The sequence below is a fragment of the Aythya fuligula genome, chromosome 7 (assembly GCF_009819795.1).
Source record: "Aythya fuligula isolate bAytFul2 chromosome 7, bAytFul2.pri, whole genome shotgun sequence".
NCBI lineage: Eukaryota > Metazoa > Chordata > Aves > Anseriformes > Anatidae > Aythya > Aythya fuligula.
Window position 1 is genome coordinate 24,550,320 of NC_045565.1, and position 14,452 is coordinate 24,564,771.

The 14,452-nt window shown below is 47.6% G+C and overlaps 1 protein-coding gene across 1 annotated transcript in view; it reads left to right on the plus strand.

Annotated features, from left to right (window-relative positions):
• CNNM2 (cyclin and CBS domain divalent metal cation transport mediator 2) overlaps positions 1–13,372 on the plus strand; it is a 111,404-nt gene extending 98,032 nt beyond the window's left edge. Inside the window, exons 6-9 of the mRNA XM_032191051.1 lie at positions 1,430–1,523; positions 4,016–4,081; positions 7,782–7,966; positions 9,846–13,372. Coding sequence (XP_032046942.1) covers positions 1,430–1,523; positions 4,016–4,081; positions 7,782–7,966; positions 9,846–10,055 — 555 coding nt within the window. The 3' untranslated portion in view covers positions 10,056–13,372. The remainder of the gene's footprint in view (positions 1–1,429; positions 1,524–4,015; positions 4,082–7,781; positions 7,967–9,845) is intronic.
• The last annotated feature ends 1,080 nt before the right edge of the window (positions 13,373–14,452 follow it).

Consider the following 14,452-nt stretch of genomic DNA (forward strand, 5'->3'; position numbering starts at 1 on the left):
TTGAGAGCCCCGTTTATAACCAGTCTTGGCCTGGGTGACCAAGTTGTACCTACTGGAAAGCTTATAATGAACAAATAAGCTACCTATTGGTGTGGTGGAGTGAAATTGATTTTCAGAGGGATTATATGAAGAGGTTATTTGTGATAGCAGGGGAAAGTGGATTTGTGAGCCAGGCTCTCTCTTCCTGTTAGATCGATTTTATGTTCTTTCTGATCTGGGATGGTTGGGAAAACTGACTTAGTATCAGGTGTTACGCAGGCTGATTTCATTTACATGATTTTCTGCATCAGTACAGTGCTGTAAAATTAAAGTCATGTTTAAATAGTTTAAATAACATTTAAGACAATAAACACATAGAAATAAAATCTTTTGGACTTATTTTCATCTGATTGTGTAGATCTGATGCTCGATTCACTTAGTACAAGTATCAAGTCTGCCCTTTCCACCCTTGCCAGAGGGAAAGCATTGCAGGTAATTAGGCTGTTTGCCTGAAAAACCAACCTTGGTGTAGTTCAGCCTGAAAGGTGCTTGAGATCTCTTCTTCCTGCAGTTCTGTACTGTAACTCTCAGTACAGTATCAGTAAAGATGGAGGTGAAAGCCAAGTCCCACTAAGGAGGCAATTATTTCCTCCTAGTTACATACCAGATAATTGGGATGTTTACAGCTACATTTGATAGTGTAGCTTCTGTTCTAGACTCCTTTGTGTGATACTAGCATGTGATGTTAAATGTTTGGTGCAGACCACATCAGAAATGGGTGCATAGCCTGGCAGGATGGTGGCGTACAGCTTGGGAAGCACTGAGGGTCCTTCTAGACAAGACTCTGCAAAAGAACAGGATCACAGTTTAAGGGCACTGGAATGTGTAAAACGGCCAGAAACCAACAAAACTAAAATAGCCCCAGGACTGCTGCTTCAGGAATAAGGGCTTTGTTTCTGTGGGAATCTCAGTGGTGAAAGTAGACGGCCTCCTCGTGCGTTGTCTCCCGTCTCCATTTCCTGTGTTTGTGTTAGAGGGGCCTTCCTGTCAATGTGAGCCACGGCCCCACATGTGTAGGTGTCTCAAGACCCCAGATGACCGTGGTCCCCCATGTAAGCCTGTTGTGATACTGGGGGAGTATTTTTTAACTCGCACTGGGGACATGCAGCCTGGCAGCCCTTGAAGCACATCAGTAGTACACCCTGAGCTGCCATGGGGGCCCTGCTCCTCTGCAGGGACTCACACAACCACAAAAGAGCAGAACCACCCAGGGAACAAGAGTGTTTTGTCCCCGGGGTCTATCCCTTTTCAGGCATCCTTACAAACTGCAGGGACCATGACACGGCTTAGTAACGTCAGGGCAAACTAGCTGTTGGGGCTCAAGTCTGGTCTTGTGCCTCCAGACCCGTGGTCCCTTTTAATTGCAGCTCTCTCTCCTTTTCCTTAACAGGGGAAGGTGGAAGTGGAGGCTGGGAAGGAGGGGATGAAGTTTGAAGCTGGTGCTTTTTCCTACTATGGGGTGATGGCCCTCACAGCATCGCCAGGTATGTCCTCTTACCTTCTGCTTCTGGAATGCACTCGTGCACAAGCCTACCTGCTGCCGTGCGTGTGGCAGGAGGGGGCTGCGCAGGGCATCCCCCACGGTGTCCTGCGGGGCCGATGCAAACAATAAGCTCCTCGCTAGCAAAACTATCTGCCTGGCACAGCATCTCCGGGAGGCACTGACACTCGTGGCAGTGCTGACTCTGAAAGCTGAGCCCTCAGGCTCCCAGAGGATGCACACAGCAGCCGTAGCAAGGGAGGTGTTTGGTCCTGGCTGGGAGCTTTGTATTGCTTCTCACTGTAGCATAGCAGGGATTGAATTAATCAGAATAAATAATTAGTAGCAGAGGGACATCTAGTGGTGTAGCATACAAACAACCTGCTGGTTTCGATATGGTTTGCTTTACCCAGTGTTGGTTCTAAAGGCCTTTTGAGGGAAACGAGGGCAGTGGGACAAGGAAAAGAGACTGTTCCTGTAGCTTGTGCAGAGATGTAACTGGGAGATCAGCAAGAGGGAGAGCTGGCAGCTGAGGCTGAGACAGGAGTGAATTCCTAGTGCACAAACAGTAGCTGCACAACCTAGCATCTCACAGACACATTAAGGAGCTGCCTTATAATCATCCAGGAGCATGCTTCAGTGCTCCAGTGGGTGTCATCCTGCTGTCCCTTTGCACTCGCTGCCATACCTGGTCATGCATTTCAGTGCCAGCAGCATCACCTTTTAGATCACAGAGATCTTGGTTTGGCATCCCCAGCCCTGGTGGAAGAACTGGGGCCTTAGTGCTGGCGTAGGCCATCTGCTCACCCTGTCACCTCAAGGAGAAGTTCTCATGCAGAAATCACTTCTGTGTAGAGGCACAGCAGATTCATGTTCCGCTTGAGAGGCAGCTTGTTATGATAGTAGGTTAATGGGAACTCTCTGTATGTATGTGTACCTATGTATATGCACACCAGGGAATGGGCTTTGGAACGAAACTTGCTTTGTAGGTTATGAATTTAGCCATATTAAACTCGACAAACATCAGCAGTTCCCATGGAAGTCTGAGGAGCAGCTGGTAGCTCTGTGTTGCCATTTTACCCATCCTCTACTGGCTCTCTTTTAGGAGCTAAAGAAAGAGTAATTCTTCCTTAATTACATGAGCTTTAATCGATCTCACTTGTACCTTCTGAGGCTTGACAGATTTGGAAGTGTGCAGACCATTGGGTGGATTTTACCTGTACAGTAGCAGCAGTCTTCATGATGAATCATACGTAACGTGTATGTGTGTACAACTGGGTCACATTGCTGTTTCTTTGCCATCGAAGCTCAGGTTTTACAACATGGGCCAAACAGAGCTGGCTTAGGCACGACCACTTCTCTCCTCCAAGACCTAAGCTCGGAAATCATTTGTGGCATCTCTTTTTTTTTGCCGGCATTGTTCAGTTTGAATGTTCTTGTGTTTCCTTCTCATGTTGCTAACCCTCCCTGCAACCATGCCAGTTGCCCCAACTCCTGTGAGATCAAATGGCTTCCCTGTTCATGCCTCTGCCCTGAAATCCATCTTGGATTGGTTTTGTCAAACTAAAGCATGTACATTTTTTTAAATTAAACTTGGCCAACCTTGGATTTGCTCACGTGTGGTTGATTGGCTTTTACCAGTAGCAAACCCCTCCTTTTGCTGTTTTTTTTTTTCTTTTTTCTTCCCCAGATTTGAGAGAAATGGCTTTACGATGTCTTGAAGCATCAAGAGACTTCTGTTAGGATGAGCTCATAAAATTAAAGTAGTTCTTGTTGCTCTAAGTAGACAGGAAAGCTCATTTAGAGTATAAACCCTCAGAGAACAAGGGAAAACTGTTCTTCCCCATCTCCTGATGAGATGTCATGTGCCTGCTCTCCCCACCTGGAATATGAAGCCAGTAACAGGAGATTAAAGCATGTTTTCAAAAAATTGAACAACAAATCAGTGAAGCTTTCGTTAACTACAGCTGGGGAGGGATTACAGACATGACAAGCAGTACTTGACCCATTCTGGTAGGGATGAGCTTGGAGAATCACAAGCTTGCTTGACTTGTTACCGAAAACTTGGAGTGTCCTTTGGTTTTATTTCTATTTTTATTTTATTCCAATAAGGAACTGCACCCATGAAAGCTTTCTGGTTGTTTTAACTCTTTGCCTTCCAGGCTGGAGTGGGCACCACCGCTCCTTTTGAACTATTTTAAAAATAAGTGTACCTTGTTGGACCATTCCGTACTGGATGACCATTCAAACTATCACGTGAAAGTTGTTCACTGTAATTCCACAAGCTTGTTCTTTGGTTCATTCCTAAAACTGTTTAATTGTCTTTTTTGTTTTGTTGTTGTTGTTGTTGTTTATTTTAACCCTTTACTTTTCCACAGTTGATTTGCACTTTTGGTTTTAGTTCTTCAGTGTGTGAACTGGCTCCCTCCCCTGTCGAGTGTGGATAGCTGCCGCCTTTCTGGTCGTGATCTCATCCTTTTTCTCTCCCTCTTCTAGTTCCCTTGTCCCTGTCTCGTACCTTTGTTGTCAGCAGAACAGAGTTGTTAGCAGCAGGTTCTCCAGGTAAATCCGCATGCTTCTATTTTCACCATTCTTGTGACTGCCCTGATGCCATAAAAAGTCAGCTGCAGTCTGTATTTATCTGACCCCTTTGCTCGTTAGGGAGAAGTCCAGCACAGAATTATGCCTCGCAGGTAGGTATCCTGAACTGTCATTTGTGGTAACTGGTAGCAACGTGAAGGAGTCATCCAGATGGGAAGAGCTGAAAACACATTTAAGAAAAATGTATTTGGTAATGTGCACTTGTTCTTGTTTCTTGTATGTCAACTGGTGGAAGGGAGATTTTAAAAGAAGGTATCCTCTCCCAAGCTGAGATTTAAGAACTTAAAAATTTCCTGAAGAAAATGCATTTGGCAGAGGAGAATGTTTAAACTGCCTTAAAAGGAGAAGTCCTTTAATGAGAGAATTCTGATATTCTCATACGGGCTAGCTCTATGGTTTGAATACAGTCTGGCCATTTCAAGTGCTCAGAAGCTTTAAATTTTCTTTCAATGAGGTTAATGCTGTGAATTGGTACAGAGATTTACTGAGTGGATGGATTTGCAATGGAATGTGCAGTAAGGCTGAGGGAGCTCCTGTGGGTTTTGGTTCCCATTTTGCTCAAGACCTTTCCTCGCTGAATGACAAGTTGATTGACAGCAAAATCCCTTCGGAGAGTGGAGACCAAGGAGAGAGCAAATTGGGCCAAAATGAGCTCTGAGATGTGGCTGAGAAGCTGGAAATTGGGAAAGGTCAAGAACCGAGCTTTGCAGACGCTGCATGCACAGAGCAGTTGAGAAAGATGGAGACCCACCAGGAGAGTGCGTAGGAACAGCAGAATCCTAAAATAATCTGGGCCACCCTGAACATGTTTCTTCCCTTTGAAGTTTTCTTTTTCAGATGAAATGTGTCTTTCCCTGGACCTAAAAGCAAACAAGATAATGATATGCATATTTAAGTGAAACATCTAAACGTCAGTACATATCATGCAATTCATAAACTTTCACCATCTGCTTCCTGTATTTTTTCTGTCTTCTTTTTTTTTTTCAGTTTTGAAATTGTATTTCACCATCAGTCCTTAAATTAGTCTCATGCACTTTCCAAACAAACTACAGGTTGTTGCCCTGCAGGGGATTTTTTCCTGCCCTTTTAAAGTTTCCTGCTGCTAAACTTAAAAGAAGGGGGAAAAATATAATCTTTCTTTAATTAAAGTACCTGATGGCTTTCTTTTAAGCTCAGTGGCTTTGATTATCTTTTTTAGCTTGGTTCTTTTGTTTTGCCAGGTCTTCTTTTTTTTTCTTTTTTTCTGTTTCCAAATAAGTGTATACCTTGCACATGCAAATTGTTCCCAATATAAATGCCAAGCATATTTTCCTAGCTTTTTGTCCCAATCAAAAAAAAAAAAAAATCAGTAATGGAAAATAAAAATGGGAAGAATCTCCTTTGAAAGGAACTGATAGGGTGAGCCTGGTCACTATGACAATGTCGTGCCAGTTCTGATGAAACCCAGGCCTTCTGCTGGGTCCTTCTAAAAAGGAACCTCTTATTAAACCCTAAATGGGTAATATGGTTATCTTGATATTTGTCTTGTGGTTTGCGCTCTTAATGCCCAGTATGTACAGGTGAGGAAAACTGGGGTAGAAAAAATCTGGCAGGGCGCTGTTCTGCCAACATGGGCCTGCCTGCTGCTCCGTCTGTCATCTGCCCTTTGTGTCCTCCCTTCTGCAGTAACTTCTCCCCATCGACTTGTACATGGCTCCAGAAGCAACGTCCTTTCCCTCTTATTTTTAGCAGTCATATTTCTTTGTTCTGTCCTTTTGTCCATTTATTTTAATCTGCTTTGTCACGAAGCTCTCTGTCCTTAGCTTTTTATTAGTAGCGTACTGTGAGACACCTGGTGAAAGCAGAGGGCAAATCGGAGTCAGGCCAGTGGAAAGCTGTTCCAGATGGAAGCCTTTATCCCAAACAGCAGTGATGCTGCTCCTGTCACACACAGCCAGATTTTGTGTACACAGGTGGGAAAGACAGGACAAATTCGTTCAATCTTCATGCTTGTTCTTCGGAAAGGCTTAGAGCACCAAGCCCCATGTGCAGACAGAGGTTTGGCTCCTGGCAGCAGTTCCTGCAGCCCGTTGTGGCTTTCAAGATGGCAAATGGGTACCGAGGAAAACCTTGCAGGGCTCTGAGTGCTTCCCTCTAAGCCTCTGCTTGGTGTTACCATAGGGACCTGCACTAATTCCTTGTAGTGCAGAAGTGGCAGAAAATTTGCCAAGCTCTCAGAACCTGTATTTTTCCATTCCCTTTTCTAAAATAGGAGGAAAGAAGACGTCAGTGACATTGCAAGTGGGAAATAAAAAAATAGGGCTGGTAATCCACAGTCATGTATCTAGAAGCATCTAAAGCATTAGGTTTAGGGAAGCCTAGATGTAAAGATGTGGAACAGGCTATGTCATTTTGGCAAGAGAGGTATGTTCACGGTGATTAAATGGCAAAGGTAGGATTGAATTTTAGTGAGCTTTTTTTAGACCACTTTATATATTTAAAAATCATAAAATTTGAAAAACTTACAAGGATGTTGTTGATCTGCTCAGAGGCTTTGTATCTTCAGATTATGGGAAAATGATGCCTCAGCTGAGAACGGAGATCGTGTGGGGAGTAGCACAGATGCCATGAAGTTACGGTTTGGTCTGGATGGATGAAATATAACTGCAGTAAGATCCAAAAATTCACCAGTCCCAAAGAGTTCTTTGATCTTTGTACGTGCACCCAGGGAGAAGCCCATCTGCAGACATGCTTGGGATCTCTTTTAGGATGCATTTCTGCATGTCCTCCTGTCATCTGAGTCACTGTGTGGGTGGAAGCTAGGGGTGCAAAATGCCTGTGGCTTGCTGAAAGCACGTTTACATGGGAGGAACTGTGACCCATCGCATTCTTAAGGGATAGCTGCAAGATTTTCAAGTGAAACCCTACAGTGCTTAAAGGCCAGTGACGGGAAGTAGTATCTCTAGTTTACTCCTTTCCTGTCCATGTCTCTCCTGGACGCAGATTTTTCTGTGTAGCATGGACTGTTTTCCCTGTTTTGCTGGCTGGTGTGCACCATGTGGAGCTTGCTCCCATTCATGGAGTTTTTCTCCCTTCAAGCATTGGGGGGTACAAGAGGGAACGTTGCTGAAGCAATCATCACGTGGACTGTCCTCCGGTCCACTGAAGACACTATCACTCTGATATTTTTAAAAATGACTGTTCTAATCCAGGAAACAAGGCGGTATTTGCAGGTACCAGGTGTAATAAAATGGGCTAAGGGTTAGCAGGGACTGACTGTGGATGAAAGGTGTGGTGTGGAGTTACAACTATAAACCATTAAGAAAAAAAAATCTATTAAGCACGGTCTGACTATCAAGAGCTCCTGAACGGAGCCTTGGGAGTTTGCCTCTTCCAGCGGCAGGAGCACTGTGACCAAGTGTGCACAGGGCACATCCACTGTAGCACAAACCAAACCAGGTTTGTTTAAATCCTACTCATGATGTTGGCTACCAGCTCTGGATTCAAAATATGCTCTTTTTCAGGGTCATTTTGTTGTTTAGCTGCATGTCTATGTAAGAGTAGGTCAAGTATTTGCAGATGCTCTGTGTTACTTTGCGATTTATGATGTCCCTTTGAAACTGGTGGCTTCGAATGTGTTCTACTTGATTTAAGATGTCTTTTGCTCTTGCCCATTTCCCAGCCGAAAACAAGTCTCCACCTCGGCCCTGTGGCTTGAATCACTCAGACTCTTTAAACCGAAGTGATCGCATCGACGCAGTGACACCGACGTTAGGGAGCAGCAACAACCAGCTGAATGCATCTTTCCTCCAAGTGTACGTCCCGGACTACTCAGTGAAAGCACTCACAGACATTCAGTTTGTCAAGGTAGGAAAAAAAAACTGATAAAGCCCCAGGAAAAAATGTGGGGGGCTGGGCTGGGCTGATGGGATGGAGAGCCTGGGGAAGGGAGGTGCCTCTAGATTGCTTTGTAGCTCTGTGAGTAAATAGGTTTATGAAAACAGCCACTAGATAATCACTTTAAATAGTTTTTCTCAGTCTCTGCTGTCCAATGATTTGTCTTCAGTGTTCCTCTTATTTAGGCCTGTAAGCAGATTGGTCACACAAATTTCTGGATTTCAGGTCCCCTGGGGAGAGATAGTAGAAAACACCCTCTCTGCTTTTAGTCCTGAAAGACTTAGTTTGTGAAGCCTTTGGAGCCATCTGAATGGAGATCTGACAGCATCCTTTTCTAAAGGACGAGACTTTTTGTGTTCATTGCAGTATTTATTCACTTTTGATTTTGGTTTTAGTTTGCAGTTCTTGATCTTACTTTCTAACTTGTCATCCCTCTGCTCAGAGATGTCTTGGACATTCATCTTTATCTTAACTTGATGTTAGGCTCATGTCTCACACTACCAGTGAGTGGCTGCACGGATACAGCTCTGTCCCCCAGCATGGTGCATCCCACGCTGAAATGTGCACAAGTCCTGTGGGATAAGGAAATGTAGCTGAGCTGAGGAGCAGCAAATGCTGGCAGCAGTTCCAGCCCAGCTGGGAGTCGAGGGAAGCTGACGTCCCATGGCCAGAAATTGACCTTGATGCTTTTCTTAAATTAAGTGCACACTCACATTTTCGTTGTGTGCAACCCAAATGATTCATGAACTCAACTCCTGTCAAAGTTAATTCAATATTGAAATTGTGGAATGGAATAGAAATACTAGAATGCTAAATCAATTGTTCCACACCTACAGGTAGCCAAATTTTAAAAGGAGAGTACAGTCTCTGATTGAAAACTTGACAAATGCAGTGGTTCAGGTTGCTGAGTTATTATTACTGGACAAGTGATTCTTGCTACAGATTTCCACGGCTGATCTGCCGTACAGAGCAGCTGTTCATCTTATGCTGGCTTATACGGAGTCCTTCCAAATCTCACTGGGTTGAACTGTCTGGTGTCTCTGCAGTCAGACTTGTAGCCCTCCTTTTATATCACTCTGCTTTGTACGTAGGGCAGGGTACTCAACAGCCACGTTGTCATTGTGCCACGCAGGCATTTCTCAGGTAATACCCTGTAAGCCAGGGCTGCGACCTGAGCATGTTTGGATTTGGCTTTCAGAGTAGTGATTTGACCCATCTGAGTCTCTCTATTTCCAGTCCCTCTGCTCTGTTGCTACCAAAACTTGATTTTCTCAAATCTTGCTCCCCCATACCACCATATCCAGCAGTATGGGACTGTGACCTCCTCACACCTGGTGCCCCACGGGCAGCATCAAAATGCTCTGTGCTCGAGGCCAGCTCCTGCCATGACTGCCCCTGCTAAGTGCAGGAAGGGGAAAACTTCATGGGTTGCTAATTAGGTCCAGACTCTGTGGAGACCCCAGTCTTTTTTAGAATCAAATGCCCTTATGTACCAGGATAAGGAACTAGCTCCTGCTGCATTTGCTGCCCTAAACAAGGGCAGCAATGCTCTTGCCCTCTAGCTCTGTGAGGACTTTTCGAGCCTCTCCCAGAGCTCACTGAAGCAGGGAAAAAGACTGAACTCTGGTTTGGGCCCTAAAAATGTGCATGGTTAGAAGGAAATGGAGGTCTGGTTTAAAAAATCTCTGCACAGGAATAAATCTCTGCACAGGGATGTTTTATAGCAGTGGAGTTGATGCCAGGTAAACCGGGGTTGAAGTGTGCAAGGTACCTCATTTTCCTTTCGTGTCCAGCGGAGACACAAAATGTGACTGGCTCTTTTCGTTCCTTCCTTCCGTGCTCGGAGCAGATCTCCAGACAGCAGTACCAAAATGCCCTGATGGCATCCCGGATGGACAAAACACCTCAGTCCTCGGACAGTGAAAACACTAAAATCGAACTGACTCTTACGGAGCTGCATGACGGTTTGCCGGACGAGACAGCAAACCTGCTGAACGAACAGAACTGTGTGACTCACAACAAGCCCAACCACAGTATGCACAGTGAAGGAGCCATCTAGGAGCTGACCTCCCACAACCCACCCATCCCATCTCCTCAGCAGGACCAGCCCTCGCTCCTTCCTGCCTCCTCCCCGAGTGTGAACACCGTTAGTATGTGCTTGCGACACTGTGCTGCATCCAGTGTTCTGAGACCAAAGACTTGTGCGTCCGTTCTGGGAGCAGAAGAGGAAGAAACGGGAAGAAAGGAGCAAAGAGCAAGACAGAGAGAGACTAAAGCCCCAAGTGTACTTTGGGAATGGTGAGCCACCCTTGAGAACAATGAACATACTTCCTGCAAAGCAGAATCATGTTTATTTTTTATCTGTATTTTTGATCCTTGTTGGGTTTTTTCCTCCTCAAACACATATGGAGAAGTTTAAAAGCTGCTCCGGTTATTTTTTCAAGAGAGATCATGTTTTTAAAAAGTATTTTGCAGAGTTTTAAATTGTTTCTGTCCCTCCCCAGCCTCAGATAGGCTCTGTTGTGATTTTGTGAATTGGCTCCAAAGTCCTTAGGCCTCTTTTCACCCCTCTCTGGTCCTTTTTGTTGCCCTGTTGAAGAAGTTAGTAACTGGTACTTGTATGTATTTGTGTCCTAAGAATGAGTAAGCTTCAAGGAAACTCTGGTTTCAGCCACCTGGAGGGTCAAGGGATGAGTATTATTACATTCTCCCAGTTAAGTTTCAGGGAAGGAGGAGCGATTATTTTGGTATTTAACGATCCCTCGAATTTCTGAAGGTTTCTTTGTAAAACGGACAAAAGCATTGTTAACACTTGCCGTTTTGTAACCTCCAAAACCTTTGTGGGTGTTGAAGATGATTCTGGGGGGGGGCAGGAGTTAATTAGCAAAACTGCAAGTCTGGTGAAAATGAAAGGCAGGTGTCGTTTTCCATGCTGACCTAAGGGGGTGGTTTTTCCTTGGAGTTCCTGACAGTGGCATTGTGAAGTCCTGTGTGCACCTGACAACAACGAGCTTTTAAGCACTTGCATGCTGTAGTGGTCTGTGCACCATTACCCAGAGCAGATGTGCAGCCTTTGTTAAATAACACGGAACGGCCCCTCTCCCCCCACCTCCGTGAGATCTCTAGTATTAACACAAAAGATGCTGCTACAGTTATGCCCAAAGTACATCCTCCAGGTGACGGCAAACCTCTGCCAGCGCAAGGATGGGCTCTGCCGAGGAGCTGGGACCATCCTGCCCTCTCCAAGAACTGACCAAACTTTCCAGACGCGAGTGTTTTGCACTTCAGGGATTCGGAGAGGTTTGTTTCCGGGCTCTTCCCAGCCACATTCCTTCCTTTGAGCGGATTCAGTGCATTTCCTTCTCTCTTGCCCCTTTTAACAGCCATTTGAGGGATTACCGTGGTAGCAGAGCAGAGAGCCTCCCGCCCAGCTGCCTCGTGCTGGGCAGCAGACACCAATTCCTCCACCCCAAAAACCTGCGTGCGGATGGGGTGGAAGTGAGAGGCACCCCGTGGCGGTTGTGCATCACACATTCCCCGCTCCCACAAATGGATTTTAAATCCTCAAATGAAAAAAAAAAAAACACAACAAAAATGCTCCCCCCTCCCGATTGTCCCCCCTCCCAGTGCCGTCTCAAACAAAATGTGATACAAGGAGAGAGCGCTGACTCGGGCATCGTGGGTTATGCAGCATTTCCCTTCCCTTCTGTACGCCCAGGTCACCTCAGCTGACCCCCAGAGAAGCCCCCAGCCCCAAAAGCAACTGCCAGAGCTCTGTGCCTGCGTGCCTGCCCCGCTCTGGTCAGGGAAGGCACCCTAACACATCCCCACCCTCGGTGCCCGCCGTCTGGCTCGCTGCCTGCTGCCTGGAAAGGTGCAATACCCGCTGCGGGAGATCGGGGCCGGCAGCTCTGGGAACAAAACAGAGCCCCTAAACTCGACTCCTGCGTTAAATTTTATCAACTTTTCCCATCCAAAAAACATCTTCTCAGACTCCAGTCGCGCTCTGCCTGCACCCAGAGCTCAGGGCTCAGCCCTGGCCGGCTGCAGCCCGGCTCTTTCCCAGTGAGCCGCGGGTATTGCACCTTTCTCCCAAGGCGAAGCGGTGAGATGTCACAGCGTGTGTCCCTGTCTGAGCGCTGTTTATCCAGCGCTGATGAATGTAAAAGTTTGTCGGGAGTGTCTGACGCGGTGGTGAACGCGAGATGCAGTATCTGTGTTGTCAAACCTGCTGCAGGAGGGAAGGCTCGAGCCAAGGCAGCTCCCCCTCGGGGACGAGGCTGCTCGCTAGATCTGACTTCTGCTTCTTACGGCAGGTGATGGATTTGTTTTAGTGTCTGTTTCCATTAAATAATAATAATAAAAAAAAAAAAGCCAAATTTTTCCAACCAAAGCCATGTGATCCCAAAGCAAATACCTCCTGCTTCTGCCCGTGCTGCACTGTTCCAAAATTTCCAGGCGATTTTGTGCATGACTGTTTGTCCTCATTCGTACGGATCCAGTAACGGGAAGCGAAACGATTGCCAGAAAAAGAGTTGCTTATGGATGTGTTTCAGATGGAAAACACGTACCTGCCCCGGAGGGGTTAGGAGCTGCTACTACTAATTAGCTTGAAGAGCAAGGCTTGGTCCTCTCCGCGGAGGGGAAAGCGTCCCGTCTCCCTGTTCTCAGGGTATTTGCAGTTTTACTGTTTAACAAATGCCAGGGGCTCCCTGCCCTGGTGCCGGGAGCCAACACACACAGAGGAGTCCCGCGCCCAGCTCAGGATGGCTGCTGAGGCTCCGGACGGTGTTTGCAGAGGTGGAAACGCCCCGGGCTGTGGGGCCATGCCCGTGCTGGGGGGCCGCTTCCCCTGGCTCGCCGCTGGCCTTCAGGTGGGCTCGGATCCGTGCCACGTCCCCGCAGCATCAGGGTGGCGCGGGGCACCAGCGGGGGGCTTTGGGAGCCGTTGGACTTGACCTCAGACCTTGGCAAGGCTTTGACTCGTAGAAAGGATACTGCATCTTCCCGTGTCGGCCCCCGCTGCCCGCCGCCTTCCCCTGCCCCCTCGGCCTCCCGGCACGGGCAGGGGGGCGGCCGGCGGCCCGACGGCCTGGGGAGGGCACCTAGCCATGGTTTCTACTGTCAATACAATTTTGCACAAGAGTTCTTTGAAAGTGACGTTTTAAACACTAATATCTTCAATGCACAACTGTGAATTATAACTTTTACACTCCTGTTGGTTGAATTTCCTTTAAATGAAATGAACCCGAATCTGTTGTAACTATGATTCATTATTATTATTATTATTTTTTTTAAATTCTGTGTATTGCCAAATCTTTGTAAAGAGTGAAGGAATGTTCTTGCTTTCCAATGAGAATCTTTCTCCAAACGAGACTGGCTCTGGTGACGTGGAGATGCTACGAAGCACACTAGCTGAGCGGAGAGGGGCTCGGGTGGGCTTAGCAAAGCAGCCTCATCCCCTCTGCAGACCCCGGAGCTGACCGAGTGCTGTCTGTCTGTCCCCTCCGTCTCCTCCCTCAAAGCACAGGAGCTCGGGACGGGGTGTCCCAGCAGGGTGAGGAGCAGAGACGGGGTGCCAGCAGGGCAGGAGGTGCTGCGCCCCGTGGTGTGGGTCTTCCCCGTGCTTCCCTCTCCTGCTCCCAGCTGTAGCCGTGCTCCTCTCACCCCCTTTTTGCCCCCTGACACACACACACGTCCTGCTCCAGGCCCCGTCTGACACCGGGACCTGCACGGGGCAGCAGGAGCTGGGAGCTCTGTGCCAGGGGACATGGCTGGGGTGAGGCTTGCAGGTCCTGGGCTTGTTTCAAGAGGGGTCAGCTGCTCCAGGTCCGTTCCTCCTTCCTTCTATCCTTACCGCAGGGTTATTATTGTATATTTTTGTCTTCTTTTCTTTAAGTGCCTTTTTGTGCAGGTGGAGCTGGCAAGAGCAGGGGTCTCAGGACGTGCCCTGTGCGCTCACCCCAGACCTGGAGGCAGCCCGGGGGGAGCGGGGGGAGCCGCCCGTGATGACCTGCGGACGTCGCCCCTTGGTGCTCCTCAGCCTTCAGGGCCCAGCTCAGGCTGGGGCGCCGTTTTGGCACTGCCGGCGTTGGGCTCTGGCTCAGTTCAGCTCAGAGGGAAGAAAACCAAAGAGGCAGCTGCGTGCGAGGGGCAGCGGGGGTGCTTCCCGTGATCTCCGTGGAGCCCAGCCCAGGGCTGTGGGTGCGGATGGCAAGGAGCAGCGCTGTCTCCTCGCGAGCATCCCGTGTAAGTACCCTGCATCGTGGGGAGCACGGCCACGTCCTCCGGGAGCAGCTGGGACACGCATCGCCCTCGTGCTGAACTAGGCTATCCATAGAAATGGTTCCCATGTGAAAGCTGTACATGGTTTATCTGCTAATACACACGTCTGTGGTTTTAAAACCAGTACCAGCTGTCGAGTTACCCAGGGTCTGGATTGCCAGGAGAAAAGCA